The 14,746-nt window shown below is 31.9% G+C and overlaps 2 protein-coding genes across 13 annotated transcripts in view; one reads left to right on the top strand and one right to left on the bottom strand.

Moving 5' to 3' along the window:
• The first annotated feature begins 660 nt into the window (after positions 1–660).
• Positions 661–2,589, top strand: LOC126897977 (peroxisomal N(1)-acetyl-spermine/spermidine oxidase-like). The gene is made up of 2 exons (XM_050671926.1): positions 661–1,187; positions 1,324–2,589. The coding sequence occupies exons 1-2, from the start codon at positions 661–663 to the stop codon at positions 2,420–2,422; spliced, it is 1,626 nt and encodes a 541-aa protein (XP_050527883.1). The 3' UTR covers positions 2,423–2,589.
• A 318-nt stretch (positions 2,590–2,907) lies between these two features.
• Positions 2,908–14,746, bottom strand: part of LOC126898926 (uncharacterized) — a 58,936-nt gene continuing 47,097 nt past the window's right edge. For all 12 annotated transcript variants that reach the window (XM_050673334.1, XM_050673333.1, XM_050673332.1 and 9 more), the window contains 8 exons: positions 11,237–11,390; positions 7,507–7,724; positions 6,346–6,482; positions 6,120–6,274; positions 5,884–5,962; positions 5,632–5,794; positions 5,390–5,555; positions 2,908–5,308 (listed from right to left, as the gene is read on the bottom strand). In XM_050673334.1, coding sequence (XP_050529291.1) covers positions 5,073–5,308; positions 5,390–5,555; positions 5,632–5,794; positions 5,884–5,962; positions 6,120–6,274; positions 6,346–6,482; positions 7,507–7,724; positions 11,237–11,390 — 1,308 coding nt within the window. In that variant the 3' untranslated portion in view covers positions 2,908–5,072. The remainder of the gene's footprint in view (positions 5,309–5,389; positions 5,556–5,631; positions 5,795–5,883; positions 5,963–6,119; positions 6,275–6,345; positions 6,483–7,506; positions 7,725–11,236; positions 11,391–14,746) is intronic.

The following is a 14,746-nucleotide window of genomic DNA, read 5'->3' on the forward strand; positions in this document are numbered from 1 at the left end:
AACATAACGCATGCGAAGAAGGGTAGATGTGTTTGGTGACAAAGAGGGTTAATTTTGAGCGACCCGATTTCAATTTCTTTTGATCCCTTCCAGTACTCTATTAAACATCACAGCCTCGTGTAACTTTTTGTCCTTAGCGCATAGTTATATTTCACAGTTTTTATTCTCTTCTTTTTTTTTTTTATCTCATTTTGAAATGTTTTTTTTATGAAATGTAGAAGACGACATTACGACAGTATAAGATGAAGTAAAAATTACTTGTGAAAATTTAGAATTAGAAATTGAATTTAAATTATAAAGGGTACTTAGTAACTTAATAGAAGTAACTTTGTACATAGCAATCACATATAATTTTCACAGTTTGACAGGTCGATAACATCAATTACAATTATTTATATTTCGTCTACAGTTAAATCTCTAAAAAGAGTCTAAAAATACATGTTATTATCTACCTGTTATATCACTTACTTGTTAGTATAAAAATTTGATTAAACAACAATTTGTTGGCATGAAGAAAAACTGTAATTGACAAATTTTCTGGCAACTATACATATTTCGAATTTGCATATCAACCTTTATTTATATACACGATTAATGGTGTAGTATATGATTTTTCTGAAATTGCACTCGTACTATATTAAATTTAATTGTGTTTTTAAAATGTACCGATCACTGAATTTATGTAAATTATTAGTGAGTCAAAACGTAGGTAAACGTTTTATGAAAAACAATAAAAACCCTGTCGGACCGAAAAAATTAAACATCGATCAAAAGTATATAGAAAAAGTACTCAATCCTACAGTTGAAAATACATCAAAATGTAACTTAGACTTGTATATGTTACCTAAGGACGTGCCGGAACCGAAAGTAGTAATAATTGGTGGTGGTATAGCCGGTTTATCAGCAGCTCAACGATTGGCTCATTGTGGATTTACAAAGTTTTCATTATACGAAGCGGGTGATATGGCTGGCGGTAGAATTAAAACATGTTACGTAGGTGATACAGTAGCTGAGTTGGGATCCGAGGTGATAAATGGTGGATCTGTCATCAATCAAACATTTGTATTGGCAGCTATGGAGGGTTTACTTGACGAGCCCGCACAAACATACAACAATATTTACTGCTGGCATTTGACATCTGAAGGACGCACTGTCGACAAAATAATCTCTTACGAAGCTCTCAGTCGGTAGGAAATAGAATTTCTAGTTAAAGTCGATACTTCAATTTTAGTCAGTAGATAACTTGTCTTTATTAAAAATACAAAAATTTGAGATCCCTCAATTGAACATGAATGTATATTGTTATCAAATTTTTGATTTTAGTTTTGACGAAATAAAAAAACAAGCATACGATCTCGCTAAAAACTGTTCCGATTTAGAAGAAAATATTTCATTGTACGATTACATGCATAAACACATTAGTGCTACCATAAAAGACTACCCACAAGCTTATCAGGCCGATTGTGCTCGAATCATGGGCACAATGTTAAATGAGTTACGAAATGAAGTGGGGGCCAACTTGAAGCTGGTGAGCGCAAGAAATTATGGCCAACGTCCAATAATACCTCCAGAAATCGATCAGAGAGTTCCATCGGGTCACGTGAAAGTCTTGGCATCTGTTTTGCGTGACATACCGCCCGGCTGTATCACGTACTGCAAACCAGTAGAACGAATAATCTGGGGCGACACCACCGCCGATAGCCGTGCGTCGGTATTGTTGTGTGATGGACAGATAGTAGATGCGGATTACGTGATTGTCGCCTTGCCCCTAGGGGTACTCAAGTGCAATATCGACAATTTGTTCGTTCCCAAACTGCCTGAACGCAAGGTCAAAGCTATTGCGTCTATAGGGTATGGGCACAGGGACAGATATTTTTTGGAATACACTGATCCTTTTTGGATGCCGACCGAGGGCGAGATGTTATTATCGTGGTCACCCGATGAGTTGGCTCACAATGATCATATAAGTGGATGGGTTACACGTATTGGTCGGTTCCGTGAATTGCCCGGCAGTGCTAACGTGCTCGAGTTTGACATTGCTGGCACGGAAGCCGCATACTTGGAAACCGCGACTGACGCCGACATATCGAGCCACATAACTTCAGCATTTCGACGGTTTTTGGGAGACCCCACTATATCTGAACCTTGCCATATAGTACGGTCTACCTGGTCGCTGGACCCGTACTTTTGTGGCGCTTACAGTTTTTATGGTCTAAGCACGACGTCTAGAGATTTCCTTGTGCTCTCTAAGCCAGAACCTAACGAAATGCGCCAGGCAATCCCTCCGGTGCTCTTTTTTGCCGGCGAAGCGACAGACCCTATCCATTATGGCACGACTCACGGTGCGCGTGCCTCTGGGATTCGGGAGGCCGAGAGAATTATTTCCATTACAAGTCGAATAAGAGGGAGTCCACCCAAGTAAATTTCTTTGGATTTAAATTTTCTCTTTTCAAATTTCCATTATTTTTTTTGTCTCTTAATGTAAAATTTACAGCGTGTACTTATTCTCTTGTTTGTCATTATTTTATTTTCAATATCTTACATTTTTTAGTTATTGTCTCATTTTCCAATTGAACAATAGCGATTATTGTTTCTACAATTTTTGTTATTTTTTAGTATTATTTAATTAAAAAATAATAATAATGTAAAATATAAATATAAACACATTTTTACATTTGTATTTTTTATTTTTATTACTGAATGACTTTATTAGAAAAAACTTTCTCATGAACCTAAAATTCAATTCAATAGGTTATCGTACTTAGATAATTTACAAACCTCACGTGAGTAGCTATTCGAATTGTACATATCTTTTATATACCAAATAAAAACACGCGTTTGCCATCATTATTTTTCAATGTATATTACTTAAAACATAAATAATTGTACGTATACAATAATGGGTATAGTTTAATGATTTTATTACACAGAATTAGAGTATGAAACTATAGTTTAATACATAAGATATACCTAATGTACTAATCTAATATGAAATAGAATTCAATATTTAATAAATTAATTTATTTTAAAGAATATTTATTTTCAAGTAAATTATCGCTTATTTTAACAATTTTATTTGAATTTTAAATAATAATTTAAAAATATACAATTGGGGATCGGTGAACTTAACAAATATATGCATTTATTTTTGTTAAAACAACCCCTATATAAAGAATGTATTTTAAAAATTGTGCATTCTTATTCCTATTGAAGTTGGTTGTGAAAATTTGTTTGCTCGGCATTTTTATGTTTCGGCTTCCGGACAACAAGTCTGTTTCCGGTCAAACAACTTTTTACTGATGAATACAAAACTCACTCGTTAGATAGGAGTTGTTCTAACTGGCACGTCCTTCAAACATCGATGGCCTGATAAAGGCAAATGTTCAGAACGTATCAATTTACAATATTTTTATATATATAATATAATATTAGTAATAAGTTTAAAAATATTTTGTAATATTAATAATTAAACATTATAATAGTAGTTATAATAATAATAATAATAATAATAATAATTTTAATAGTATTAAAGTAACAGCCGTTGTCTATTATTATGATCAATAATGTACATATAAATAATTTCCTTTGATATGAACGCCGAGGATCGCAATGCAATCTCGGATGTGCAATTAAAATTAGATTACACTTTAGTTAAGATATCTATAAGTGATTGTCATTATACTGTAAGCTGCACAAGTGACTCGCTTTCCTTTGTAATTGAGCAATAATATTTATAACACTATGGACAGTATTATTATTATTATTATTAAATAAAGTCAATACCTTTTTAGCTACGCTTCGAAGCTAAAAAAGGACTGATGATGAATTATTTACAAAAATAGTGCGAGTTATTCGTTGGAAAAAATAATTAATTTAAAACCTAAATATGAAAAGAGTTCAATGGGTAATCATTTGAATGACTGCAATTGAGAGAATACAGACGACCGTATACAGATTGTGTGTGTGTATTTCTTCATCGAGTATATTTCAATGTTATCGATAACAAAAAAAATAATTTCCTTTTGAAAAAGCGCCAAAATATAATGTATTTTTGTAAACTTTTTACGACTTCGTTCACCTATGCTGCTGTCACTTACAGAATACTGATAAACCTGTAGAAATACATTGAATATTCAAGCCCGTTTTTTTATTGTAACTTCCGGACTAGTGATTTCACTTAACTGTACAAAGGTCGATCGAAAAAAAAATCAACACATACAATTGAAATACTTTACGACGTGTATATGAATCGATTGAAGGAAAATCTGTCCATAATTTGTCGTATTATATATTAATATTTTTATAGATAGTTCAGTAAAAAACACAAATAAGATTAATTTAACACACAACACTACCGTAATATGGTCGTCAGATCTGTTTTGAATATATATATATTTTTTTAATTATTCTATATCACTTTGGTCAAAAAATAATCAATAAACTTATAACCATATGGCCTGATTTTAAAAAAATGATTATAATCTACAGTGACCGTTGTACAGACATGAAAATATTTTTTAAAGGTCACAGATTATTGATAAATGAATTACACGATTAGTGTAATGGACGCTGATAAAATGTACTATATAATCATACTGTAAGAGTAAACTGCGACTCGCACAATTTAGACAAACTAAGCGTAGGATAGCACACATGCAGATCGAGTGACATAAAATAATAAGGACGATTAGGGTCGCAAAAAATATATCCTTAAGATTACGCCGAAGAGAAAATACTTCACTATTAATTAGGTAATTATATTTACACATTTCATTACTTTTACATTTTATTAAATGGCAGTGAATGTCAATCATTCTGTTTGTGCGCAATCCACGATCGGAAAATTCAACTGCTAATCAACAGTTGTCTTTTTTACAAAATATATTATTATAAATAATATTTCAATGGAGACTAAGCCGTATTATCTACACATAAGTCGGAATAGGAAAAACTAGAATCAGATTAAAGTCGAGCCTTCTTATTTTAATTATGTCTGTTTTTTAATTAGAACTGTCCCCTGTACGTTGAATTGTCTTCTCTGAGAAGCAAAAGGCTCTGGGCTAGGAATGTCTTTAATTAATTCGTCCTTTATGCGTTAAAAAGCATCTGGTCGGTGCACTGGTAATAACGTGATGAGACGTTGAGTCGTCTATGCTCTTAACCAGCCTTTTTGCGCGGTAACACATGATGGTCAATGCTAAGCTTAGGAAGCACAAGATTGTTGAAGCAAGAGCTAATAGACCAGCCAATAGTCCAGATCGAACACACACTGAGTTTTGGCTATTATCAGTGTAATAACCTGAGGTTTCTGAAAGACAAAGTACACAGTTAAATCAATCAAGTAATAAACGATAACTTGGGTATCACTGTTTATATCCTAAATACTCACTATTACTCAAAGCAGCAGCGTCTTCAGAGTTTTCTCCTTCTTGGAGTACTCGCAGTGATTGAAATAAGTTGATATTTTGCGATAGAGCTGCAGGGGTTGTCGCAACCTCCATGTCTGTAGATCGTTTTGAAACACTTTTGGCATTTCTCCAATGACAAGGTTGACTCTGCAATTATTAAAGTTTATAGTTATATAATTATTTTTTCACCAAACACGTTCCATTTTATCTCTTAATTACTAACCGGACATCTACCGTGGCACATGCGGACGTCACATTCTATATACAAAGCTGGCGATCCGGTGAATCTGAACGTTTTCATGTAAGCAAATACTTGTGTCTCAAATACTTGACTCTCGCTCCACGAGCCCCTGAAACGGCTGATAAGCTTGTCGTCAACAGGACATCTAAATACAAATAGGAAATTGGGTATCAAAACAAATTGTTTTCGCAAAAAAGTCTAGAATATAAATAGCTAATTTTTAGCACTATTCACCCGTATTGATCGATGAGTTGAATCTTTTTCTGCGCTCCGTTGTGGGCGTAACAATCATTGACTACGATATCAAAACCATCTAGAAATATAACAATTGATAGTTAAAATGTGCAAACAGTATGATTGGCAAGGCGCAATGAGTCAGGCAAAATGTTGACTTTCGTGCGAAATTAGACGTTGCGTAGTTCCTGTACGTTGTAATAAAAAGGATATGTAGCAATTTTTTTTTAACTTACCATATTTGCTTCTCATGTAGATGATTAACGTTAACGGATCTCCAACTCGAACGGGTCCTCCTACTCGATTACCGGTTGTTCCATATCCATACCGGATCTCCATGTAACATTCTGGTGGTGATAACGTGAACACTACCGGATTGCCTGTGGCCACCCTATTTAAATAATAAAAAAGATTAAGTACATAAATATTTGATACACTAGAATTTATATAAATAGCACTCACTCGACATCTAAGAATGGGAAAGTCACCGTTTTCCAGAAATCGTAACCGTACTCGCAAGTTACTTTGAAGTGCTCATCCCATTCTTCTTCTATCATAGGATTATACTGAACAGTAACGGTGTTCCACATAAGATTTTTCTAAAAAATCAATTGATACATGAGTAGGGCATTTATTGATATATATGCTTAATATTATCAGCTAAGAGCTAATATTAGCTATTTTTAATTAGTACTATTATATACAGATTTAACAGTGTATGGTACAACTCTTACTCAAGTGGTAAACATTAAAAATTTGAAACGGATATCGTCAGTAGTGTTTTTAAATGTTGCTTATTTTAACATATAATATCTATTCTTAATCATCGATACTATATTAAGAGTAATATGACCGTCGTCAGTGTGCAAACTACTAAGCTGAGGGCCCGTGTGCTACTACTCATTCATCATAATTTTCAAAATAATAGGCCTCCTCCCAATGTGTGTACACCTGAGTTCGTGTACTTTGCACATACTGGATACTAGTTTTTCGAGGCATTGATCATAAGTTATATATTAATATCATTATTATTATAAATAACTAATATTCAATCATGTGAAATATATTTTGCTACTCTTAAGACAATTTATCCGAACTTGTTAAACTACTAGAAATGAAAAACAAAGAAGAAATAAATAGAATAAATGAGAAATGGTTCTGTTGCAATGTGAGTAAGAAAATGTTTCGAAACTATATTGTCTATTATAAAGAAGAAACTAGTACAATTTGAATGGATTGATGTGTGATTTGTCGCTTTTTGGCTCGTCTCATACTAGACTTGACTTCAATCAATGCTATTCGGTAACGCTACACCGATCAATGGGTTGACTAATTTACAACAGTTGAATTCATAGTTAAGTAGAAGTCTTGTTTATTAAGAAGTTGATATAAATTGTTGTGGTTTTTTTGTTACACAAATTAAAGAATGTCGAATAATGGGGACGAAAAAAATCGTTTTCCGGTCATATATTAAAGGGAAATGCAATGAAATAAAACAGCAACGTGACAGAAAACAAGTTATTCACATACTGATATCTTTCATAAATAAATGTAAACTCCACTTCATTTTTAACTACTTAATGATTTTCGAAATAAAATAAATAACCTTAGTATTCAACTTACCGCTGGGTTTTTCCGTGCGTCTTCTTGTCTTGAGTTCTTTCCCAAAGTACCACATCTGTTGAGCTGAATGTAGAACTCGTAGTAATCCCTGCCAGTTCCATTTATGTAAACACAATCTGGATCATAGGAATAGCCTGAAGAATACAGCAAACCCCCAAAGGAACCGTTGAAACCAATTCGAATTTTCATATAGTCGTCTTGACATTCTGCTTCAATATCTGTAATGACCATAAAATTTGTAAAGTAAACAAACATTGATAAAAAAAAAAAAAATAGTATATGGTATAAAATTAAGAGCATTTTTAAATAAGAATTTTATTTTTAGTAGTATTACTCGTTGAAATCAACAAATTACCTAAAAGTACCTAAAAATTTTATTAATGCCTTTCTTTATACTTGACAAATGCATAATTTAGTTTTAAAATGATAATTTACCCTTCTTACTCAATCTAGAAATCGTTTAAAAATGTATTAGTCCATCAAATTTAATGACGACCTTAATTCGACAATGTTTTGTTGTAAGTTTAGTAATATTTTTCAAACTTATTTCGAAATGAAAACACCGCGCGTTTCATTTAATATATTTTGTTTAGCGAGTTCTCCCGGGAAATTATTTTAGTTCATTACTCACTTGTTTCAGTCCACCCTTATATAATATACACACAACCGATTGTCGAATTTGCCATTTTTAGGCGTTCTTATAACCTACTTATTTAATGACTCATTATCAAATGAAAAATGTACAACCATTTTCAAGTGGTGATGCATTCATTTTTTTCTGTGTTAATAGGAATATATTTATATATATATATATATATATATATATACATCAATAAAACAAAATAACTTATAAGACTACTTTTGTTTTCGTTAAAAAAAATAGAGGAGAATAAACACAATTGTTTTTTTAGAAAGTTTATATCAAAGGATTTAAATTTAATAATTGCAAATTGTATTTTCTTTGATAAAGTAACTGAATTTTAATTTTACGGCTTAACTAAAATCTGAATCAATTCACGCTGATGTTACAAAGTCAATATCAAACGTAATTTAAGTAAATTATTCGTTACCCTGTCACAGAAAGTTATTATAATGACAAAGATTAGATTTCCGCAAAAAATCTGATTGATGGCGAACTCAAAAGAATAAAAAACAATTTCATGATAATTGAGTTATCCTACAGGTGGGTTAATTTACTTGAATATTCCATGATATTAGCTATTCGCATTTGGTATTAACAACAGTTATTAAGTGGCTTTTGTTAGAGAGGGCGTCCGGTACTTTGAAGCGATCATACTAGATGAGATAAATTACCATCTTAAAGTGAAATAATCTTTGCCGGCCGATTTACATCAATTATGGTTCTATTGTACTTATCATTGTATTATTTAGTTCAATGACTGGAGATAACAGTGATATTGTGCAATGTTTTTTTTTACGTGTTATTTATTCCGAGTACTTATTTAAGAAAAACGTTGTCAACTAAAGAACGAGAGATCGATTGATAGTAATTAATGAAATTTTTTGTAATACACAAGTAACATAATAGTGCAATAGCAACTTATTCCTCATTCCAGTTTCCATTGGTATATTGATCTAAATTAAGTAGGGTTAATAGTTTTGCTTTTTGAAATTGAACACTTTAACAATTTATTTTTTAATATATTTAGAGTGGATGAATGGCATGAGTGAATCGAGGCACGTATCAAGAGGGCTCGTTATTCGCAATAATAGTCTGCATGGATACCTATTATAAACGTTGGGTAAGTGCGTTTTATATAAAATTTAACTTCGGACGTTCGCGAACCATCTAAACACTCGATTATTATAACTATTATATTGTACGTTTATGTTTTTTTGTGTTTAGATGAAAAAATTATTAACGGTCGAACAAATTATTGCGTTTTGAATGCCAACGAGTATGTGGACCTGTATAGTGAACCGATTCAAAAAAATGTTAAATGTTTGTTTGTAGAACAGTATAAAGAGAACATCTCGATATCAGCGAGGAAACCTCAAAAAACTTCAAATTCTAACTGTAACGATAGTCAAAAGAAGACGTCCGTCATGTCAACAATTATAACTCAATTATTCAGCGGAGCTGTCGGATAGTATCCAACTCCATTGCCACTGTTGGTCTTCACCGTTATAGTAGTTTTCATTGTGATTAATATTACTTAACTTTGTAGTGACTGGTACGGTTTGAAAACTCATTAGTTATCGTCATAGCCATCAAAGTCAAAATCGTATACCCCCCCCCAACGGTCGTTTTTAAATGCTATTATAATAGTATGCAACCTGTTTTCTGAGGACAGCGGGTAACCCGGTCTATATCGGGCAGTGTATAAAACCTGCGGTTGTGGACCCCGTGGGAGACTTAACGAAAAATAATACTTTATGGTCCATTAGTTTTTTCAATAGCCGTTATTAAAAACGTGTATGAATTTCACGGTTAGTCTGCCTGCGCTGAATTTTCAAATCGACACCGTCGTCAAAATCTGGTTAAATATTGTTTTTAAATACCCTCGATACACAATAGAAGAGTAAATTAAAAACGCACGTAATGCTGCTGTCTAATGAACGACGCCAATATTCTGTTGTCTTCACGTGAACGATTATTACTCATCGAATATTGTGCACTTTTATAGTTGTTAAAATCGTACAAAGTTATCACATCATTTTTCACGATCTATTGTCGACCAGAACGTATTGCATAAAATCATTTAACCATTTATAATTTCCGTTCAAATTTAAATAATACATCTTCGTGTCGTCAACATCTAAAGACTTTGTTGCTTAGCTTGCAAATCGTAAACCCAAAAAGAATCTATACTTTTCGAATTTTTGCTTCATTATAAAGGAATATCTTATGGCAAACTTTTTCAAAAACTATTTCCATAAAATATTAATAAATAAAATTTGCTATGAATACTTCGCTCGATAATAACTGAAACTTGTAAAAAGTTACTCGGATCTAATGGATTAATGAGTAATGATTTTAAGTAAAGTAGAGCAACAGCACAATAGTATGAGAGTCAAAAGAGAATTCTGTTTTTTTTTCATATATTTTTAGTTAAAATTTTTCAAAACATGACAAATATTTTCCTCTATAACGCTTCTGACAAACTAGATTATTGACAAGTATTCATTTAAAGAAAAAAAAATAAAACATTTCTTTTTTTTTATATTATTCAGTATTTGTAGTAAGTATTAAGCAAATAACAAGCAACTTAAATACTTCAAATATAAAAGAAAAATTAAGGCGAAAGTAACACCTCTATATTATGTGCATAAACGACGGGATGTGTCGATGGTCATAATTATAATCATCTGTAACGGTCCGATGCTTTCGTACACAATATTCTCCTATACTGAATCCATTTCAATGTTACCGAGGTTGTCCAACATTTTTTTTAATCCAAGTTTTTATCACAATGACCTCTTTTTATAATCAAGGACTATTTTTCTATATTTATTAACTATTATGAGAGAGATTAAAAGGGAAAATACTATTCTATTATTACATCGATCTGGGAAATTTTATACATGTTTTTTTTAATAGTAGATAATCTTCAAAGTTTCATATTCAACAGATTTAATAGAACGCGTTTTATTTGTATTTAATTAAAGATTACTAATATTTAGTCAATGTTTTTATGTTCTCTCTTCGTTATCATGAAAATATGATGGAATTTGTTAAAAAAAAAAAAAAAAAAAAAATTCAACTAACGTTGCACTCTGGTCTTGTTGTTGCCTTGGCGCCGGCCATCCCAACTTTCCACAGTTTGCAATCTCCAATCGAGCGCCGTGGAATCAGCTGGTGATATGGGCCTAGACCGAAGCTGAGTGGTTACTGGTACGTAACTGTCACCGACAAACAATACCTATAAAAAAAAAAAAAAACACCGGAAAAAATAAATTAGTGTAATAATTGATAAAGCATTCGGACGTTACCCCCGTTAAGATTTGGGATTCGCATTATCGGCCCATAGTGATTTTGAACGTGAGATTAAAGTAGGACCAGGAAAAAAGGAGAATGACACCGATCCGCTAATTAGAACTACTGTGATTATTTATTTATGTACACACCTTTGCACTCCTGAAATTTTTTCTCGATATCATAGGATTGAAAAATTGTCGATATTTTTTTAATTCGTTGAAGTTGTAAACTAAGAACATCATAAAAGTTATTTTATTCTATTAATCGCTATTATTTGTTAATTGCGTTGACGTCTATTTTTATATAACTACATATTATCATAAAAGATTCACCTCAGTCGTAAAAGCATTATTGTTATTGTTCGTCTTCTGTTCGCCAAGGTTACTTTAATGACATAATTTAGCCTTTTAGAGTCGTTATTCACTCATCTATTAACTTATGAGATCATCTTATAAATTATAGTTTAATTTAGTATGTGCAATTTTATACTCTTTAATCTCCGCACCCCGTCGATTAGTAGATGTAAAATGATAGTCAGCATCATTGCAACATAATAAATCGGGGAGATTACATTGTTTAAGGGTTGTTGAGTTAATATCCTTATTAATGTTTACCTCTGAAAACGTAAGAACAAAAAAACTACGTGTTTTAAACACGATGCACGGTTATTTTTTAATCGTGGCAAAAGTTGAATAAAATAAGTTTTTCGTACTATTTAATAGATAATGTTTTTTTATAAATATTTATTTTGACCGTATGCCGCTCTATTTGGTCGGAAAAAGACATTTCATTCTAACCGGAAATGGACAAGTTTTTACGAATTTGGTACTGTAATAACAAAATTAATACAATAATATTGTAGTCACGTAAACTGACCACCATTCGATCACGTATATTACATTAAAATCTCTGAAACTCTTCTTATTTACAAGGTGGTTAACGAATTGACGTTTATCAAGGTTATAGATCTGTATAAGAGATCGGAGCATAACTGTAACGTTAAGTGTGTCAAATAAGTGAAATATATTTAAAAAAAAAGTGCTCTAATTTTACCCTCCTTCCTTAGCGTCAAGGCAAAAACCCACAAGATTATTCTCACTCGACCGTGACAAATAGATCGCGTATTAGTGTGTTTGTTTACATTTCCGCAAATAATTTTTTGCTAATAGTGTGTTGAAAGGGGAGAAAACGTTTAGTGGAAAAAAAAAATAGTGACTGTCGGCTTTATAAGCTTCATAAACCCCCCACAGGATTTTCCGTGCACATATCTATTGTTATCAACTGCAAGATTATGAACGAATGATGCCCATCCGAAATTGTCATAATTCTCGGCTCTATGAAACAACTTGTCTTTGGATATATTACCTAGGGATTAACAACGTAACCGTTTGTCTGCGCCCTTTGCATTCCGCCGTGCAAACAAATTCAATACCGGACGTTATAATATGCCAATGGTAGATACATATTTTGGGTGTAGTTAAACAGAAGTGTTTAAACTTTTGCAAAAAGTAATATTTTTCCATCGACAACAAATTTTTTTCTTTAAAAACACCGTCAAAATACATAGAAATGACGGATATATTGTTGAGTTATTTACTTAACGGCATCGTATTATTGGGAATTATTATTTTTAATATTAACTGCTTCCATAATCACATAAAAAATAATCTACATACCAGGAATCAATAGTAAAAAAAATATGTGTCTAATATTACAAACATAATATACATTATATATATATATATATACTGAAGAGGGATGAAACGCTCTCTTTAAAAATAATCCTGGCTTACATTATTCGTTATGCAATAGATTGTCAATCTAATCAATGATTTTAATTAATAGAAAAGTAGCATCAGTGTTGTAATATGTAATGATTTTATATTTAAACTAATGATATTGAATTCAACACAAGTTAAATAGTTGGATACGTGTCGTGGACTCGAATGGATTCATCGATGATTTTCGTTTACCATTATAATAACGTTGTATAATAATATGACACTAAGAAAATATTTTTTACAAGAACTATATGGTGTTATTGTATATATTGCCAATGCTATACAAACGGGTACATGCATACTCCATTAATAGCAGCAGTAAATAACAAAAAGAAAAATGACTACACGAACGTGAGCCTTTCAACGTGAAAATAAACATGCATTATTCAAAACGAATATGAGTAGTATCTTAAACGGACTGCGATGACAATATTATTAATAAGAGTGATGGACGACGATAAAAGGTACGAAGGCGCTCATTTTTTATATGATACAATACGAATCACACAACACAGAGGCGATTGTCACCACTGGATAAGTTATACGAGATATTTTAATGGAAGACGTTTGTCTTGATATATGCGATTTCGATTGATTTTAATTTCGAATGGGAGTTAAGAATTATGGTATTTTAAACCAAAATAAGCGTTCAAGTATAAAATTTTGTTTATAAAAATCATATTGTCATGTTATTCGATCCGAGAAACGTCATAAAAGGTATAATAAGAATTTTTCCAAAACAAACTTCCGATACAGAACTTGGTACCAGTCCATCATACCGATTTTAGATTAAAATATTATTATTATGCAAATTTTTTTGTGAGGTATACTTATAAAAGACGGTTATCGATCCGCGAACCTTCAAGCCAAACGACTTACCGTTTCAATTGTTATTTATTTCCTCATTTCACCGGAAACTTAAAAAGAAGTGGGGTATAAATAAAACGAACAAACTTAAATAACGGTGAAGAATAATCTCACAACTTGATGTAGACAAGAAAATTAACCGTCAGTGACGTCGAATAATTTTGACGTATAAATCAGAAAGGTTAAAAATTATATCAGATAAAAATTGTTGAATAAAAAAATCGAAAGCTTTTAGAAGGTTCTCACAGCAACGGGATAGCATTGATTGACTATAATTATTTATTTGTTATCACTCGTATCGGAAACGTTAGTTGAAATAGTTATTCACAAATCGCGTGTATAATGGTATTTTAGAATTCCAAATACACATTGCTATATCGTCCACCACTAGTATTTTTAATGATCAACAACCTGCCATTTGTGTTTTAATAATACATTGCATGTACTTGCCCGTCGTTCATATTTTAGGTAAATAATAGTACATTTTTCAGCAGTCTTAACGCATGGCTTATGTAATACTTTTTATTAGGAAGCCCATCGTCCTACTTCTCACGATAACACGATTAACGGTTCTCTAAAATAATCTTCAGGGTACTGTAAGCGGATTTGGTCAAATCCCTATAATGTCAACAATATTTGTTTAAATTAATCT

This window comes from Daktulosphaira vitifoliae, unplaced genomic scaffold (assembly GCF_025091365.1).
Source record: "Daktulosphaira vitifoliae isolate Bord-2020 unplaced genomic scaffold, ASM2509136v1 Scaffold_2, whole genome shotgun sequence".
Taxonomy (NCBI): domain Eukaryota; kingdom Metazoa; phylum Arthropoda; class Insecta; order Hemiptera; family Phylloxeridae; genus Daktulosphaira; species Daktulosphaira vitifoliae.

Coding starts and splice junctions, on each gene's coding strand:
- LOC126897977 (XM_050671926.1), top strand. CDS start 661: ATGTACCGATCACTGAATTTATGTAAATTATTAGTGAGTCAAAACGTA. Junction 1,188..1,323: donor TCTTACGAAGCTCTCAGTCG/GTAGGAAATAGA, acceptor TTTTGATTTTAG/TTTTGACGAAATAAAAAAAC.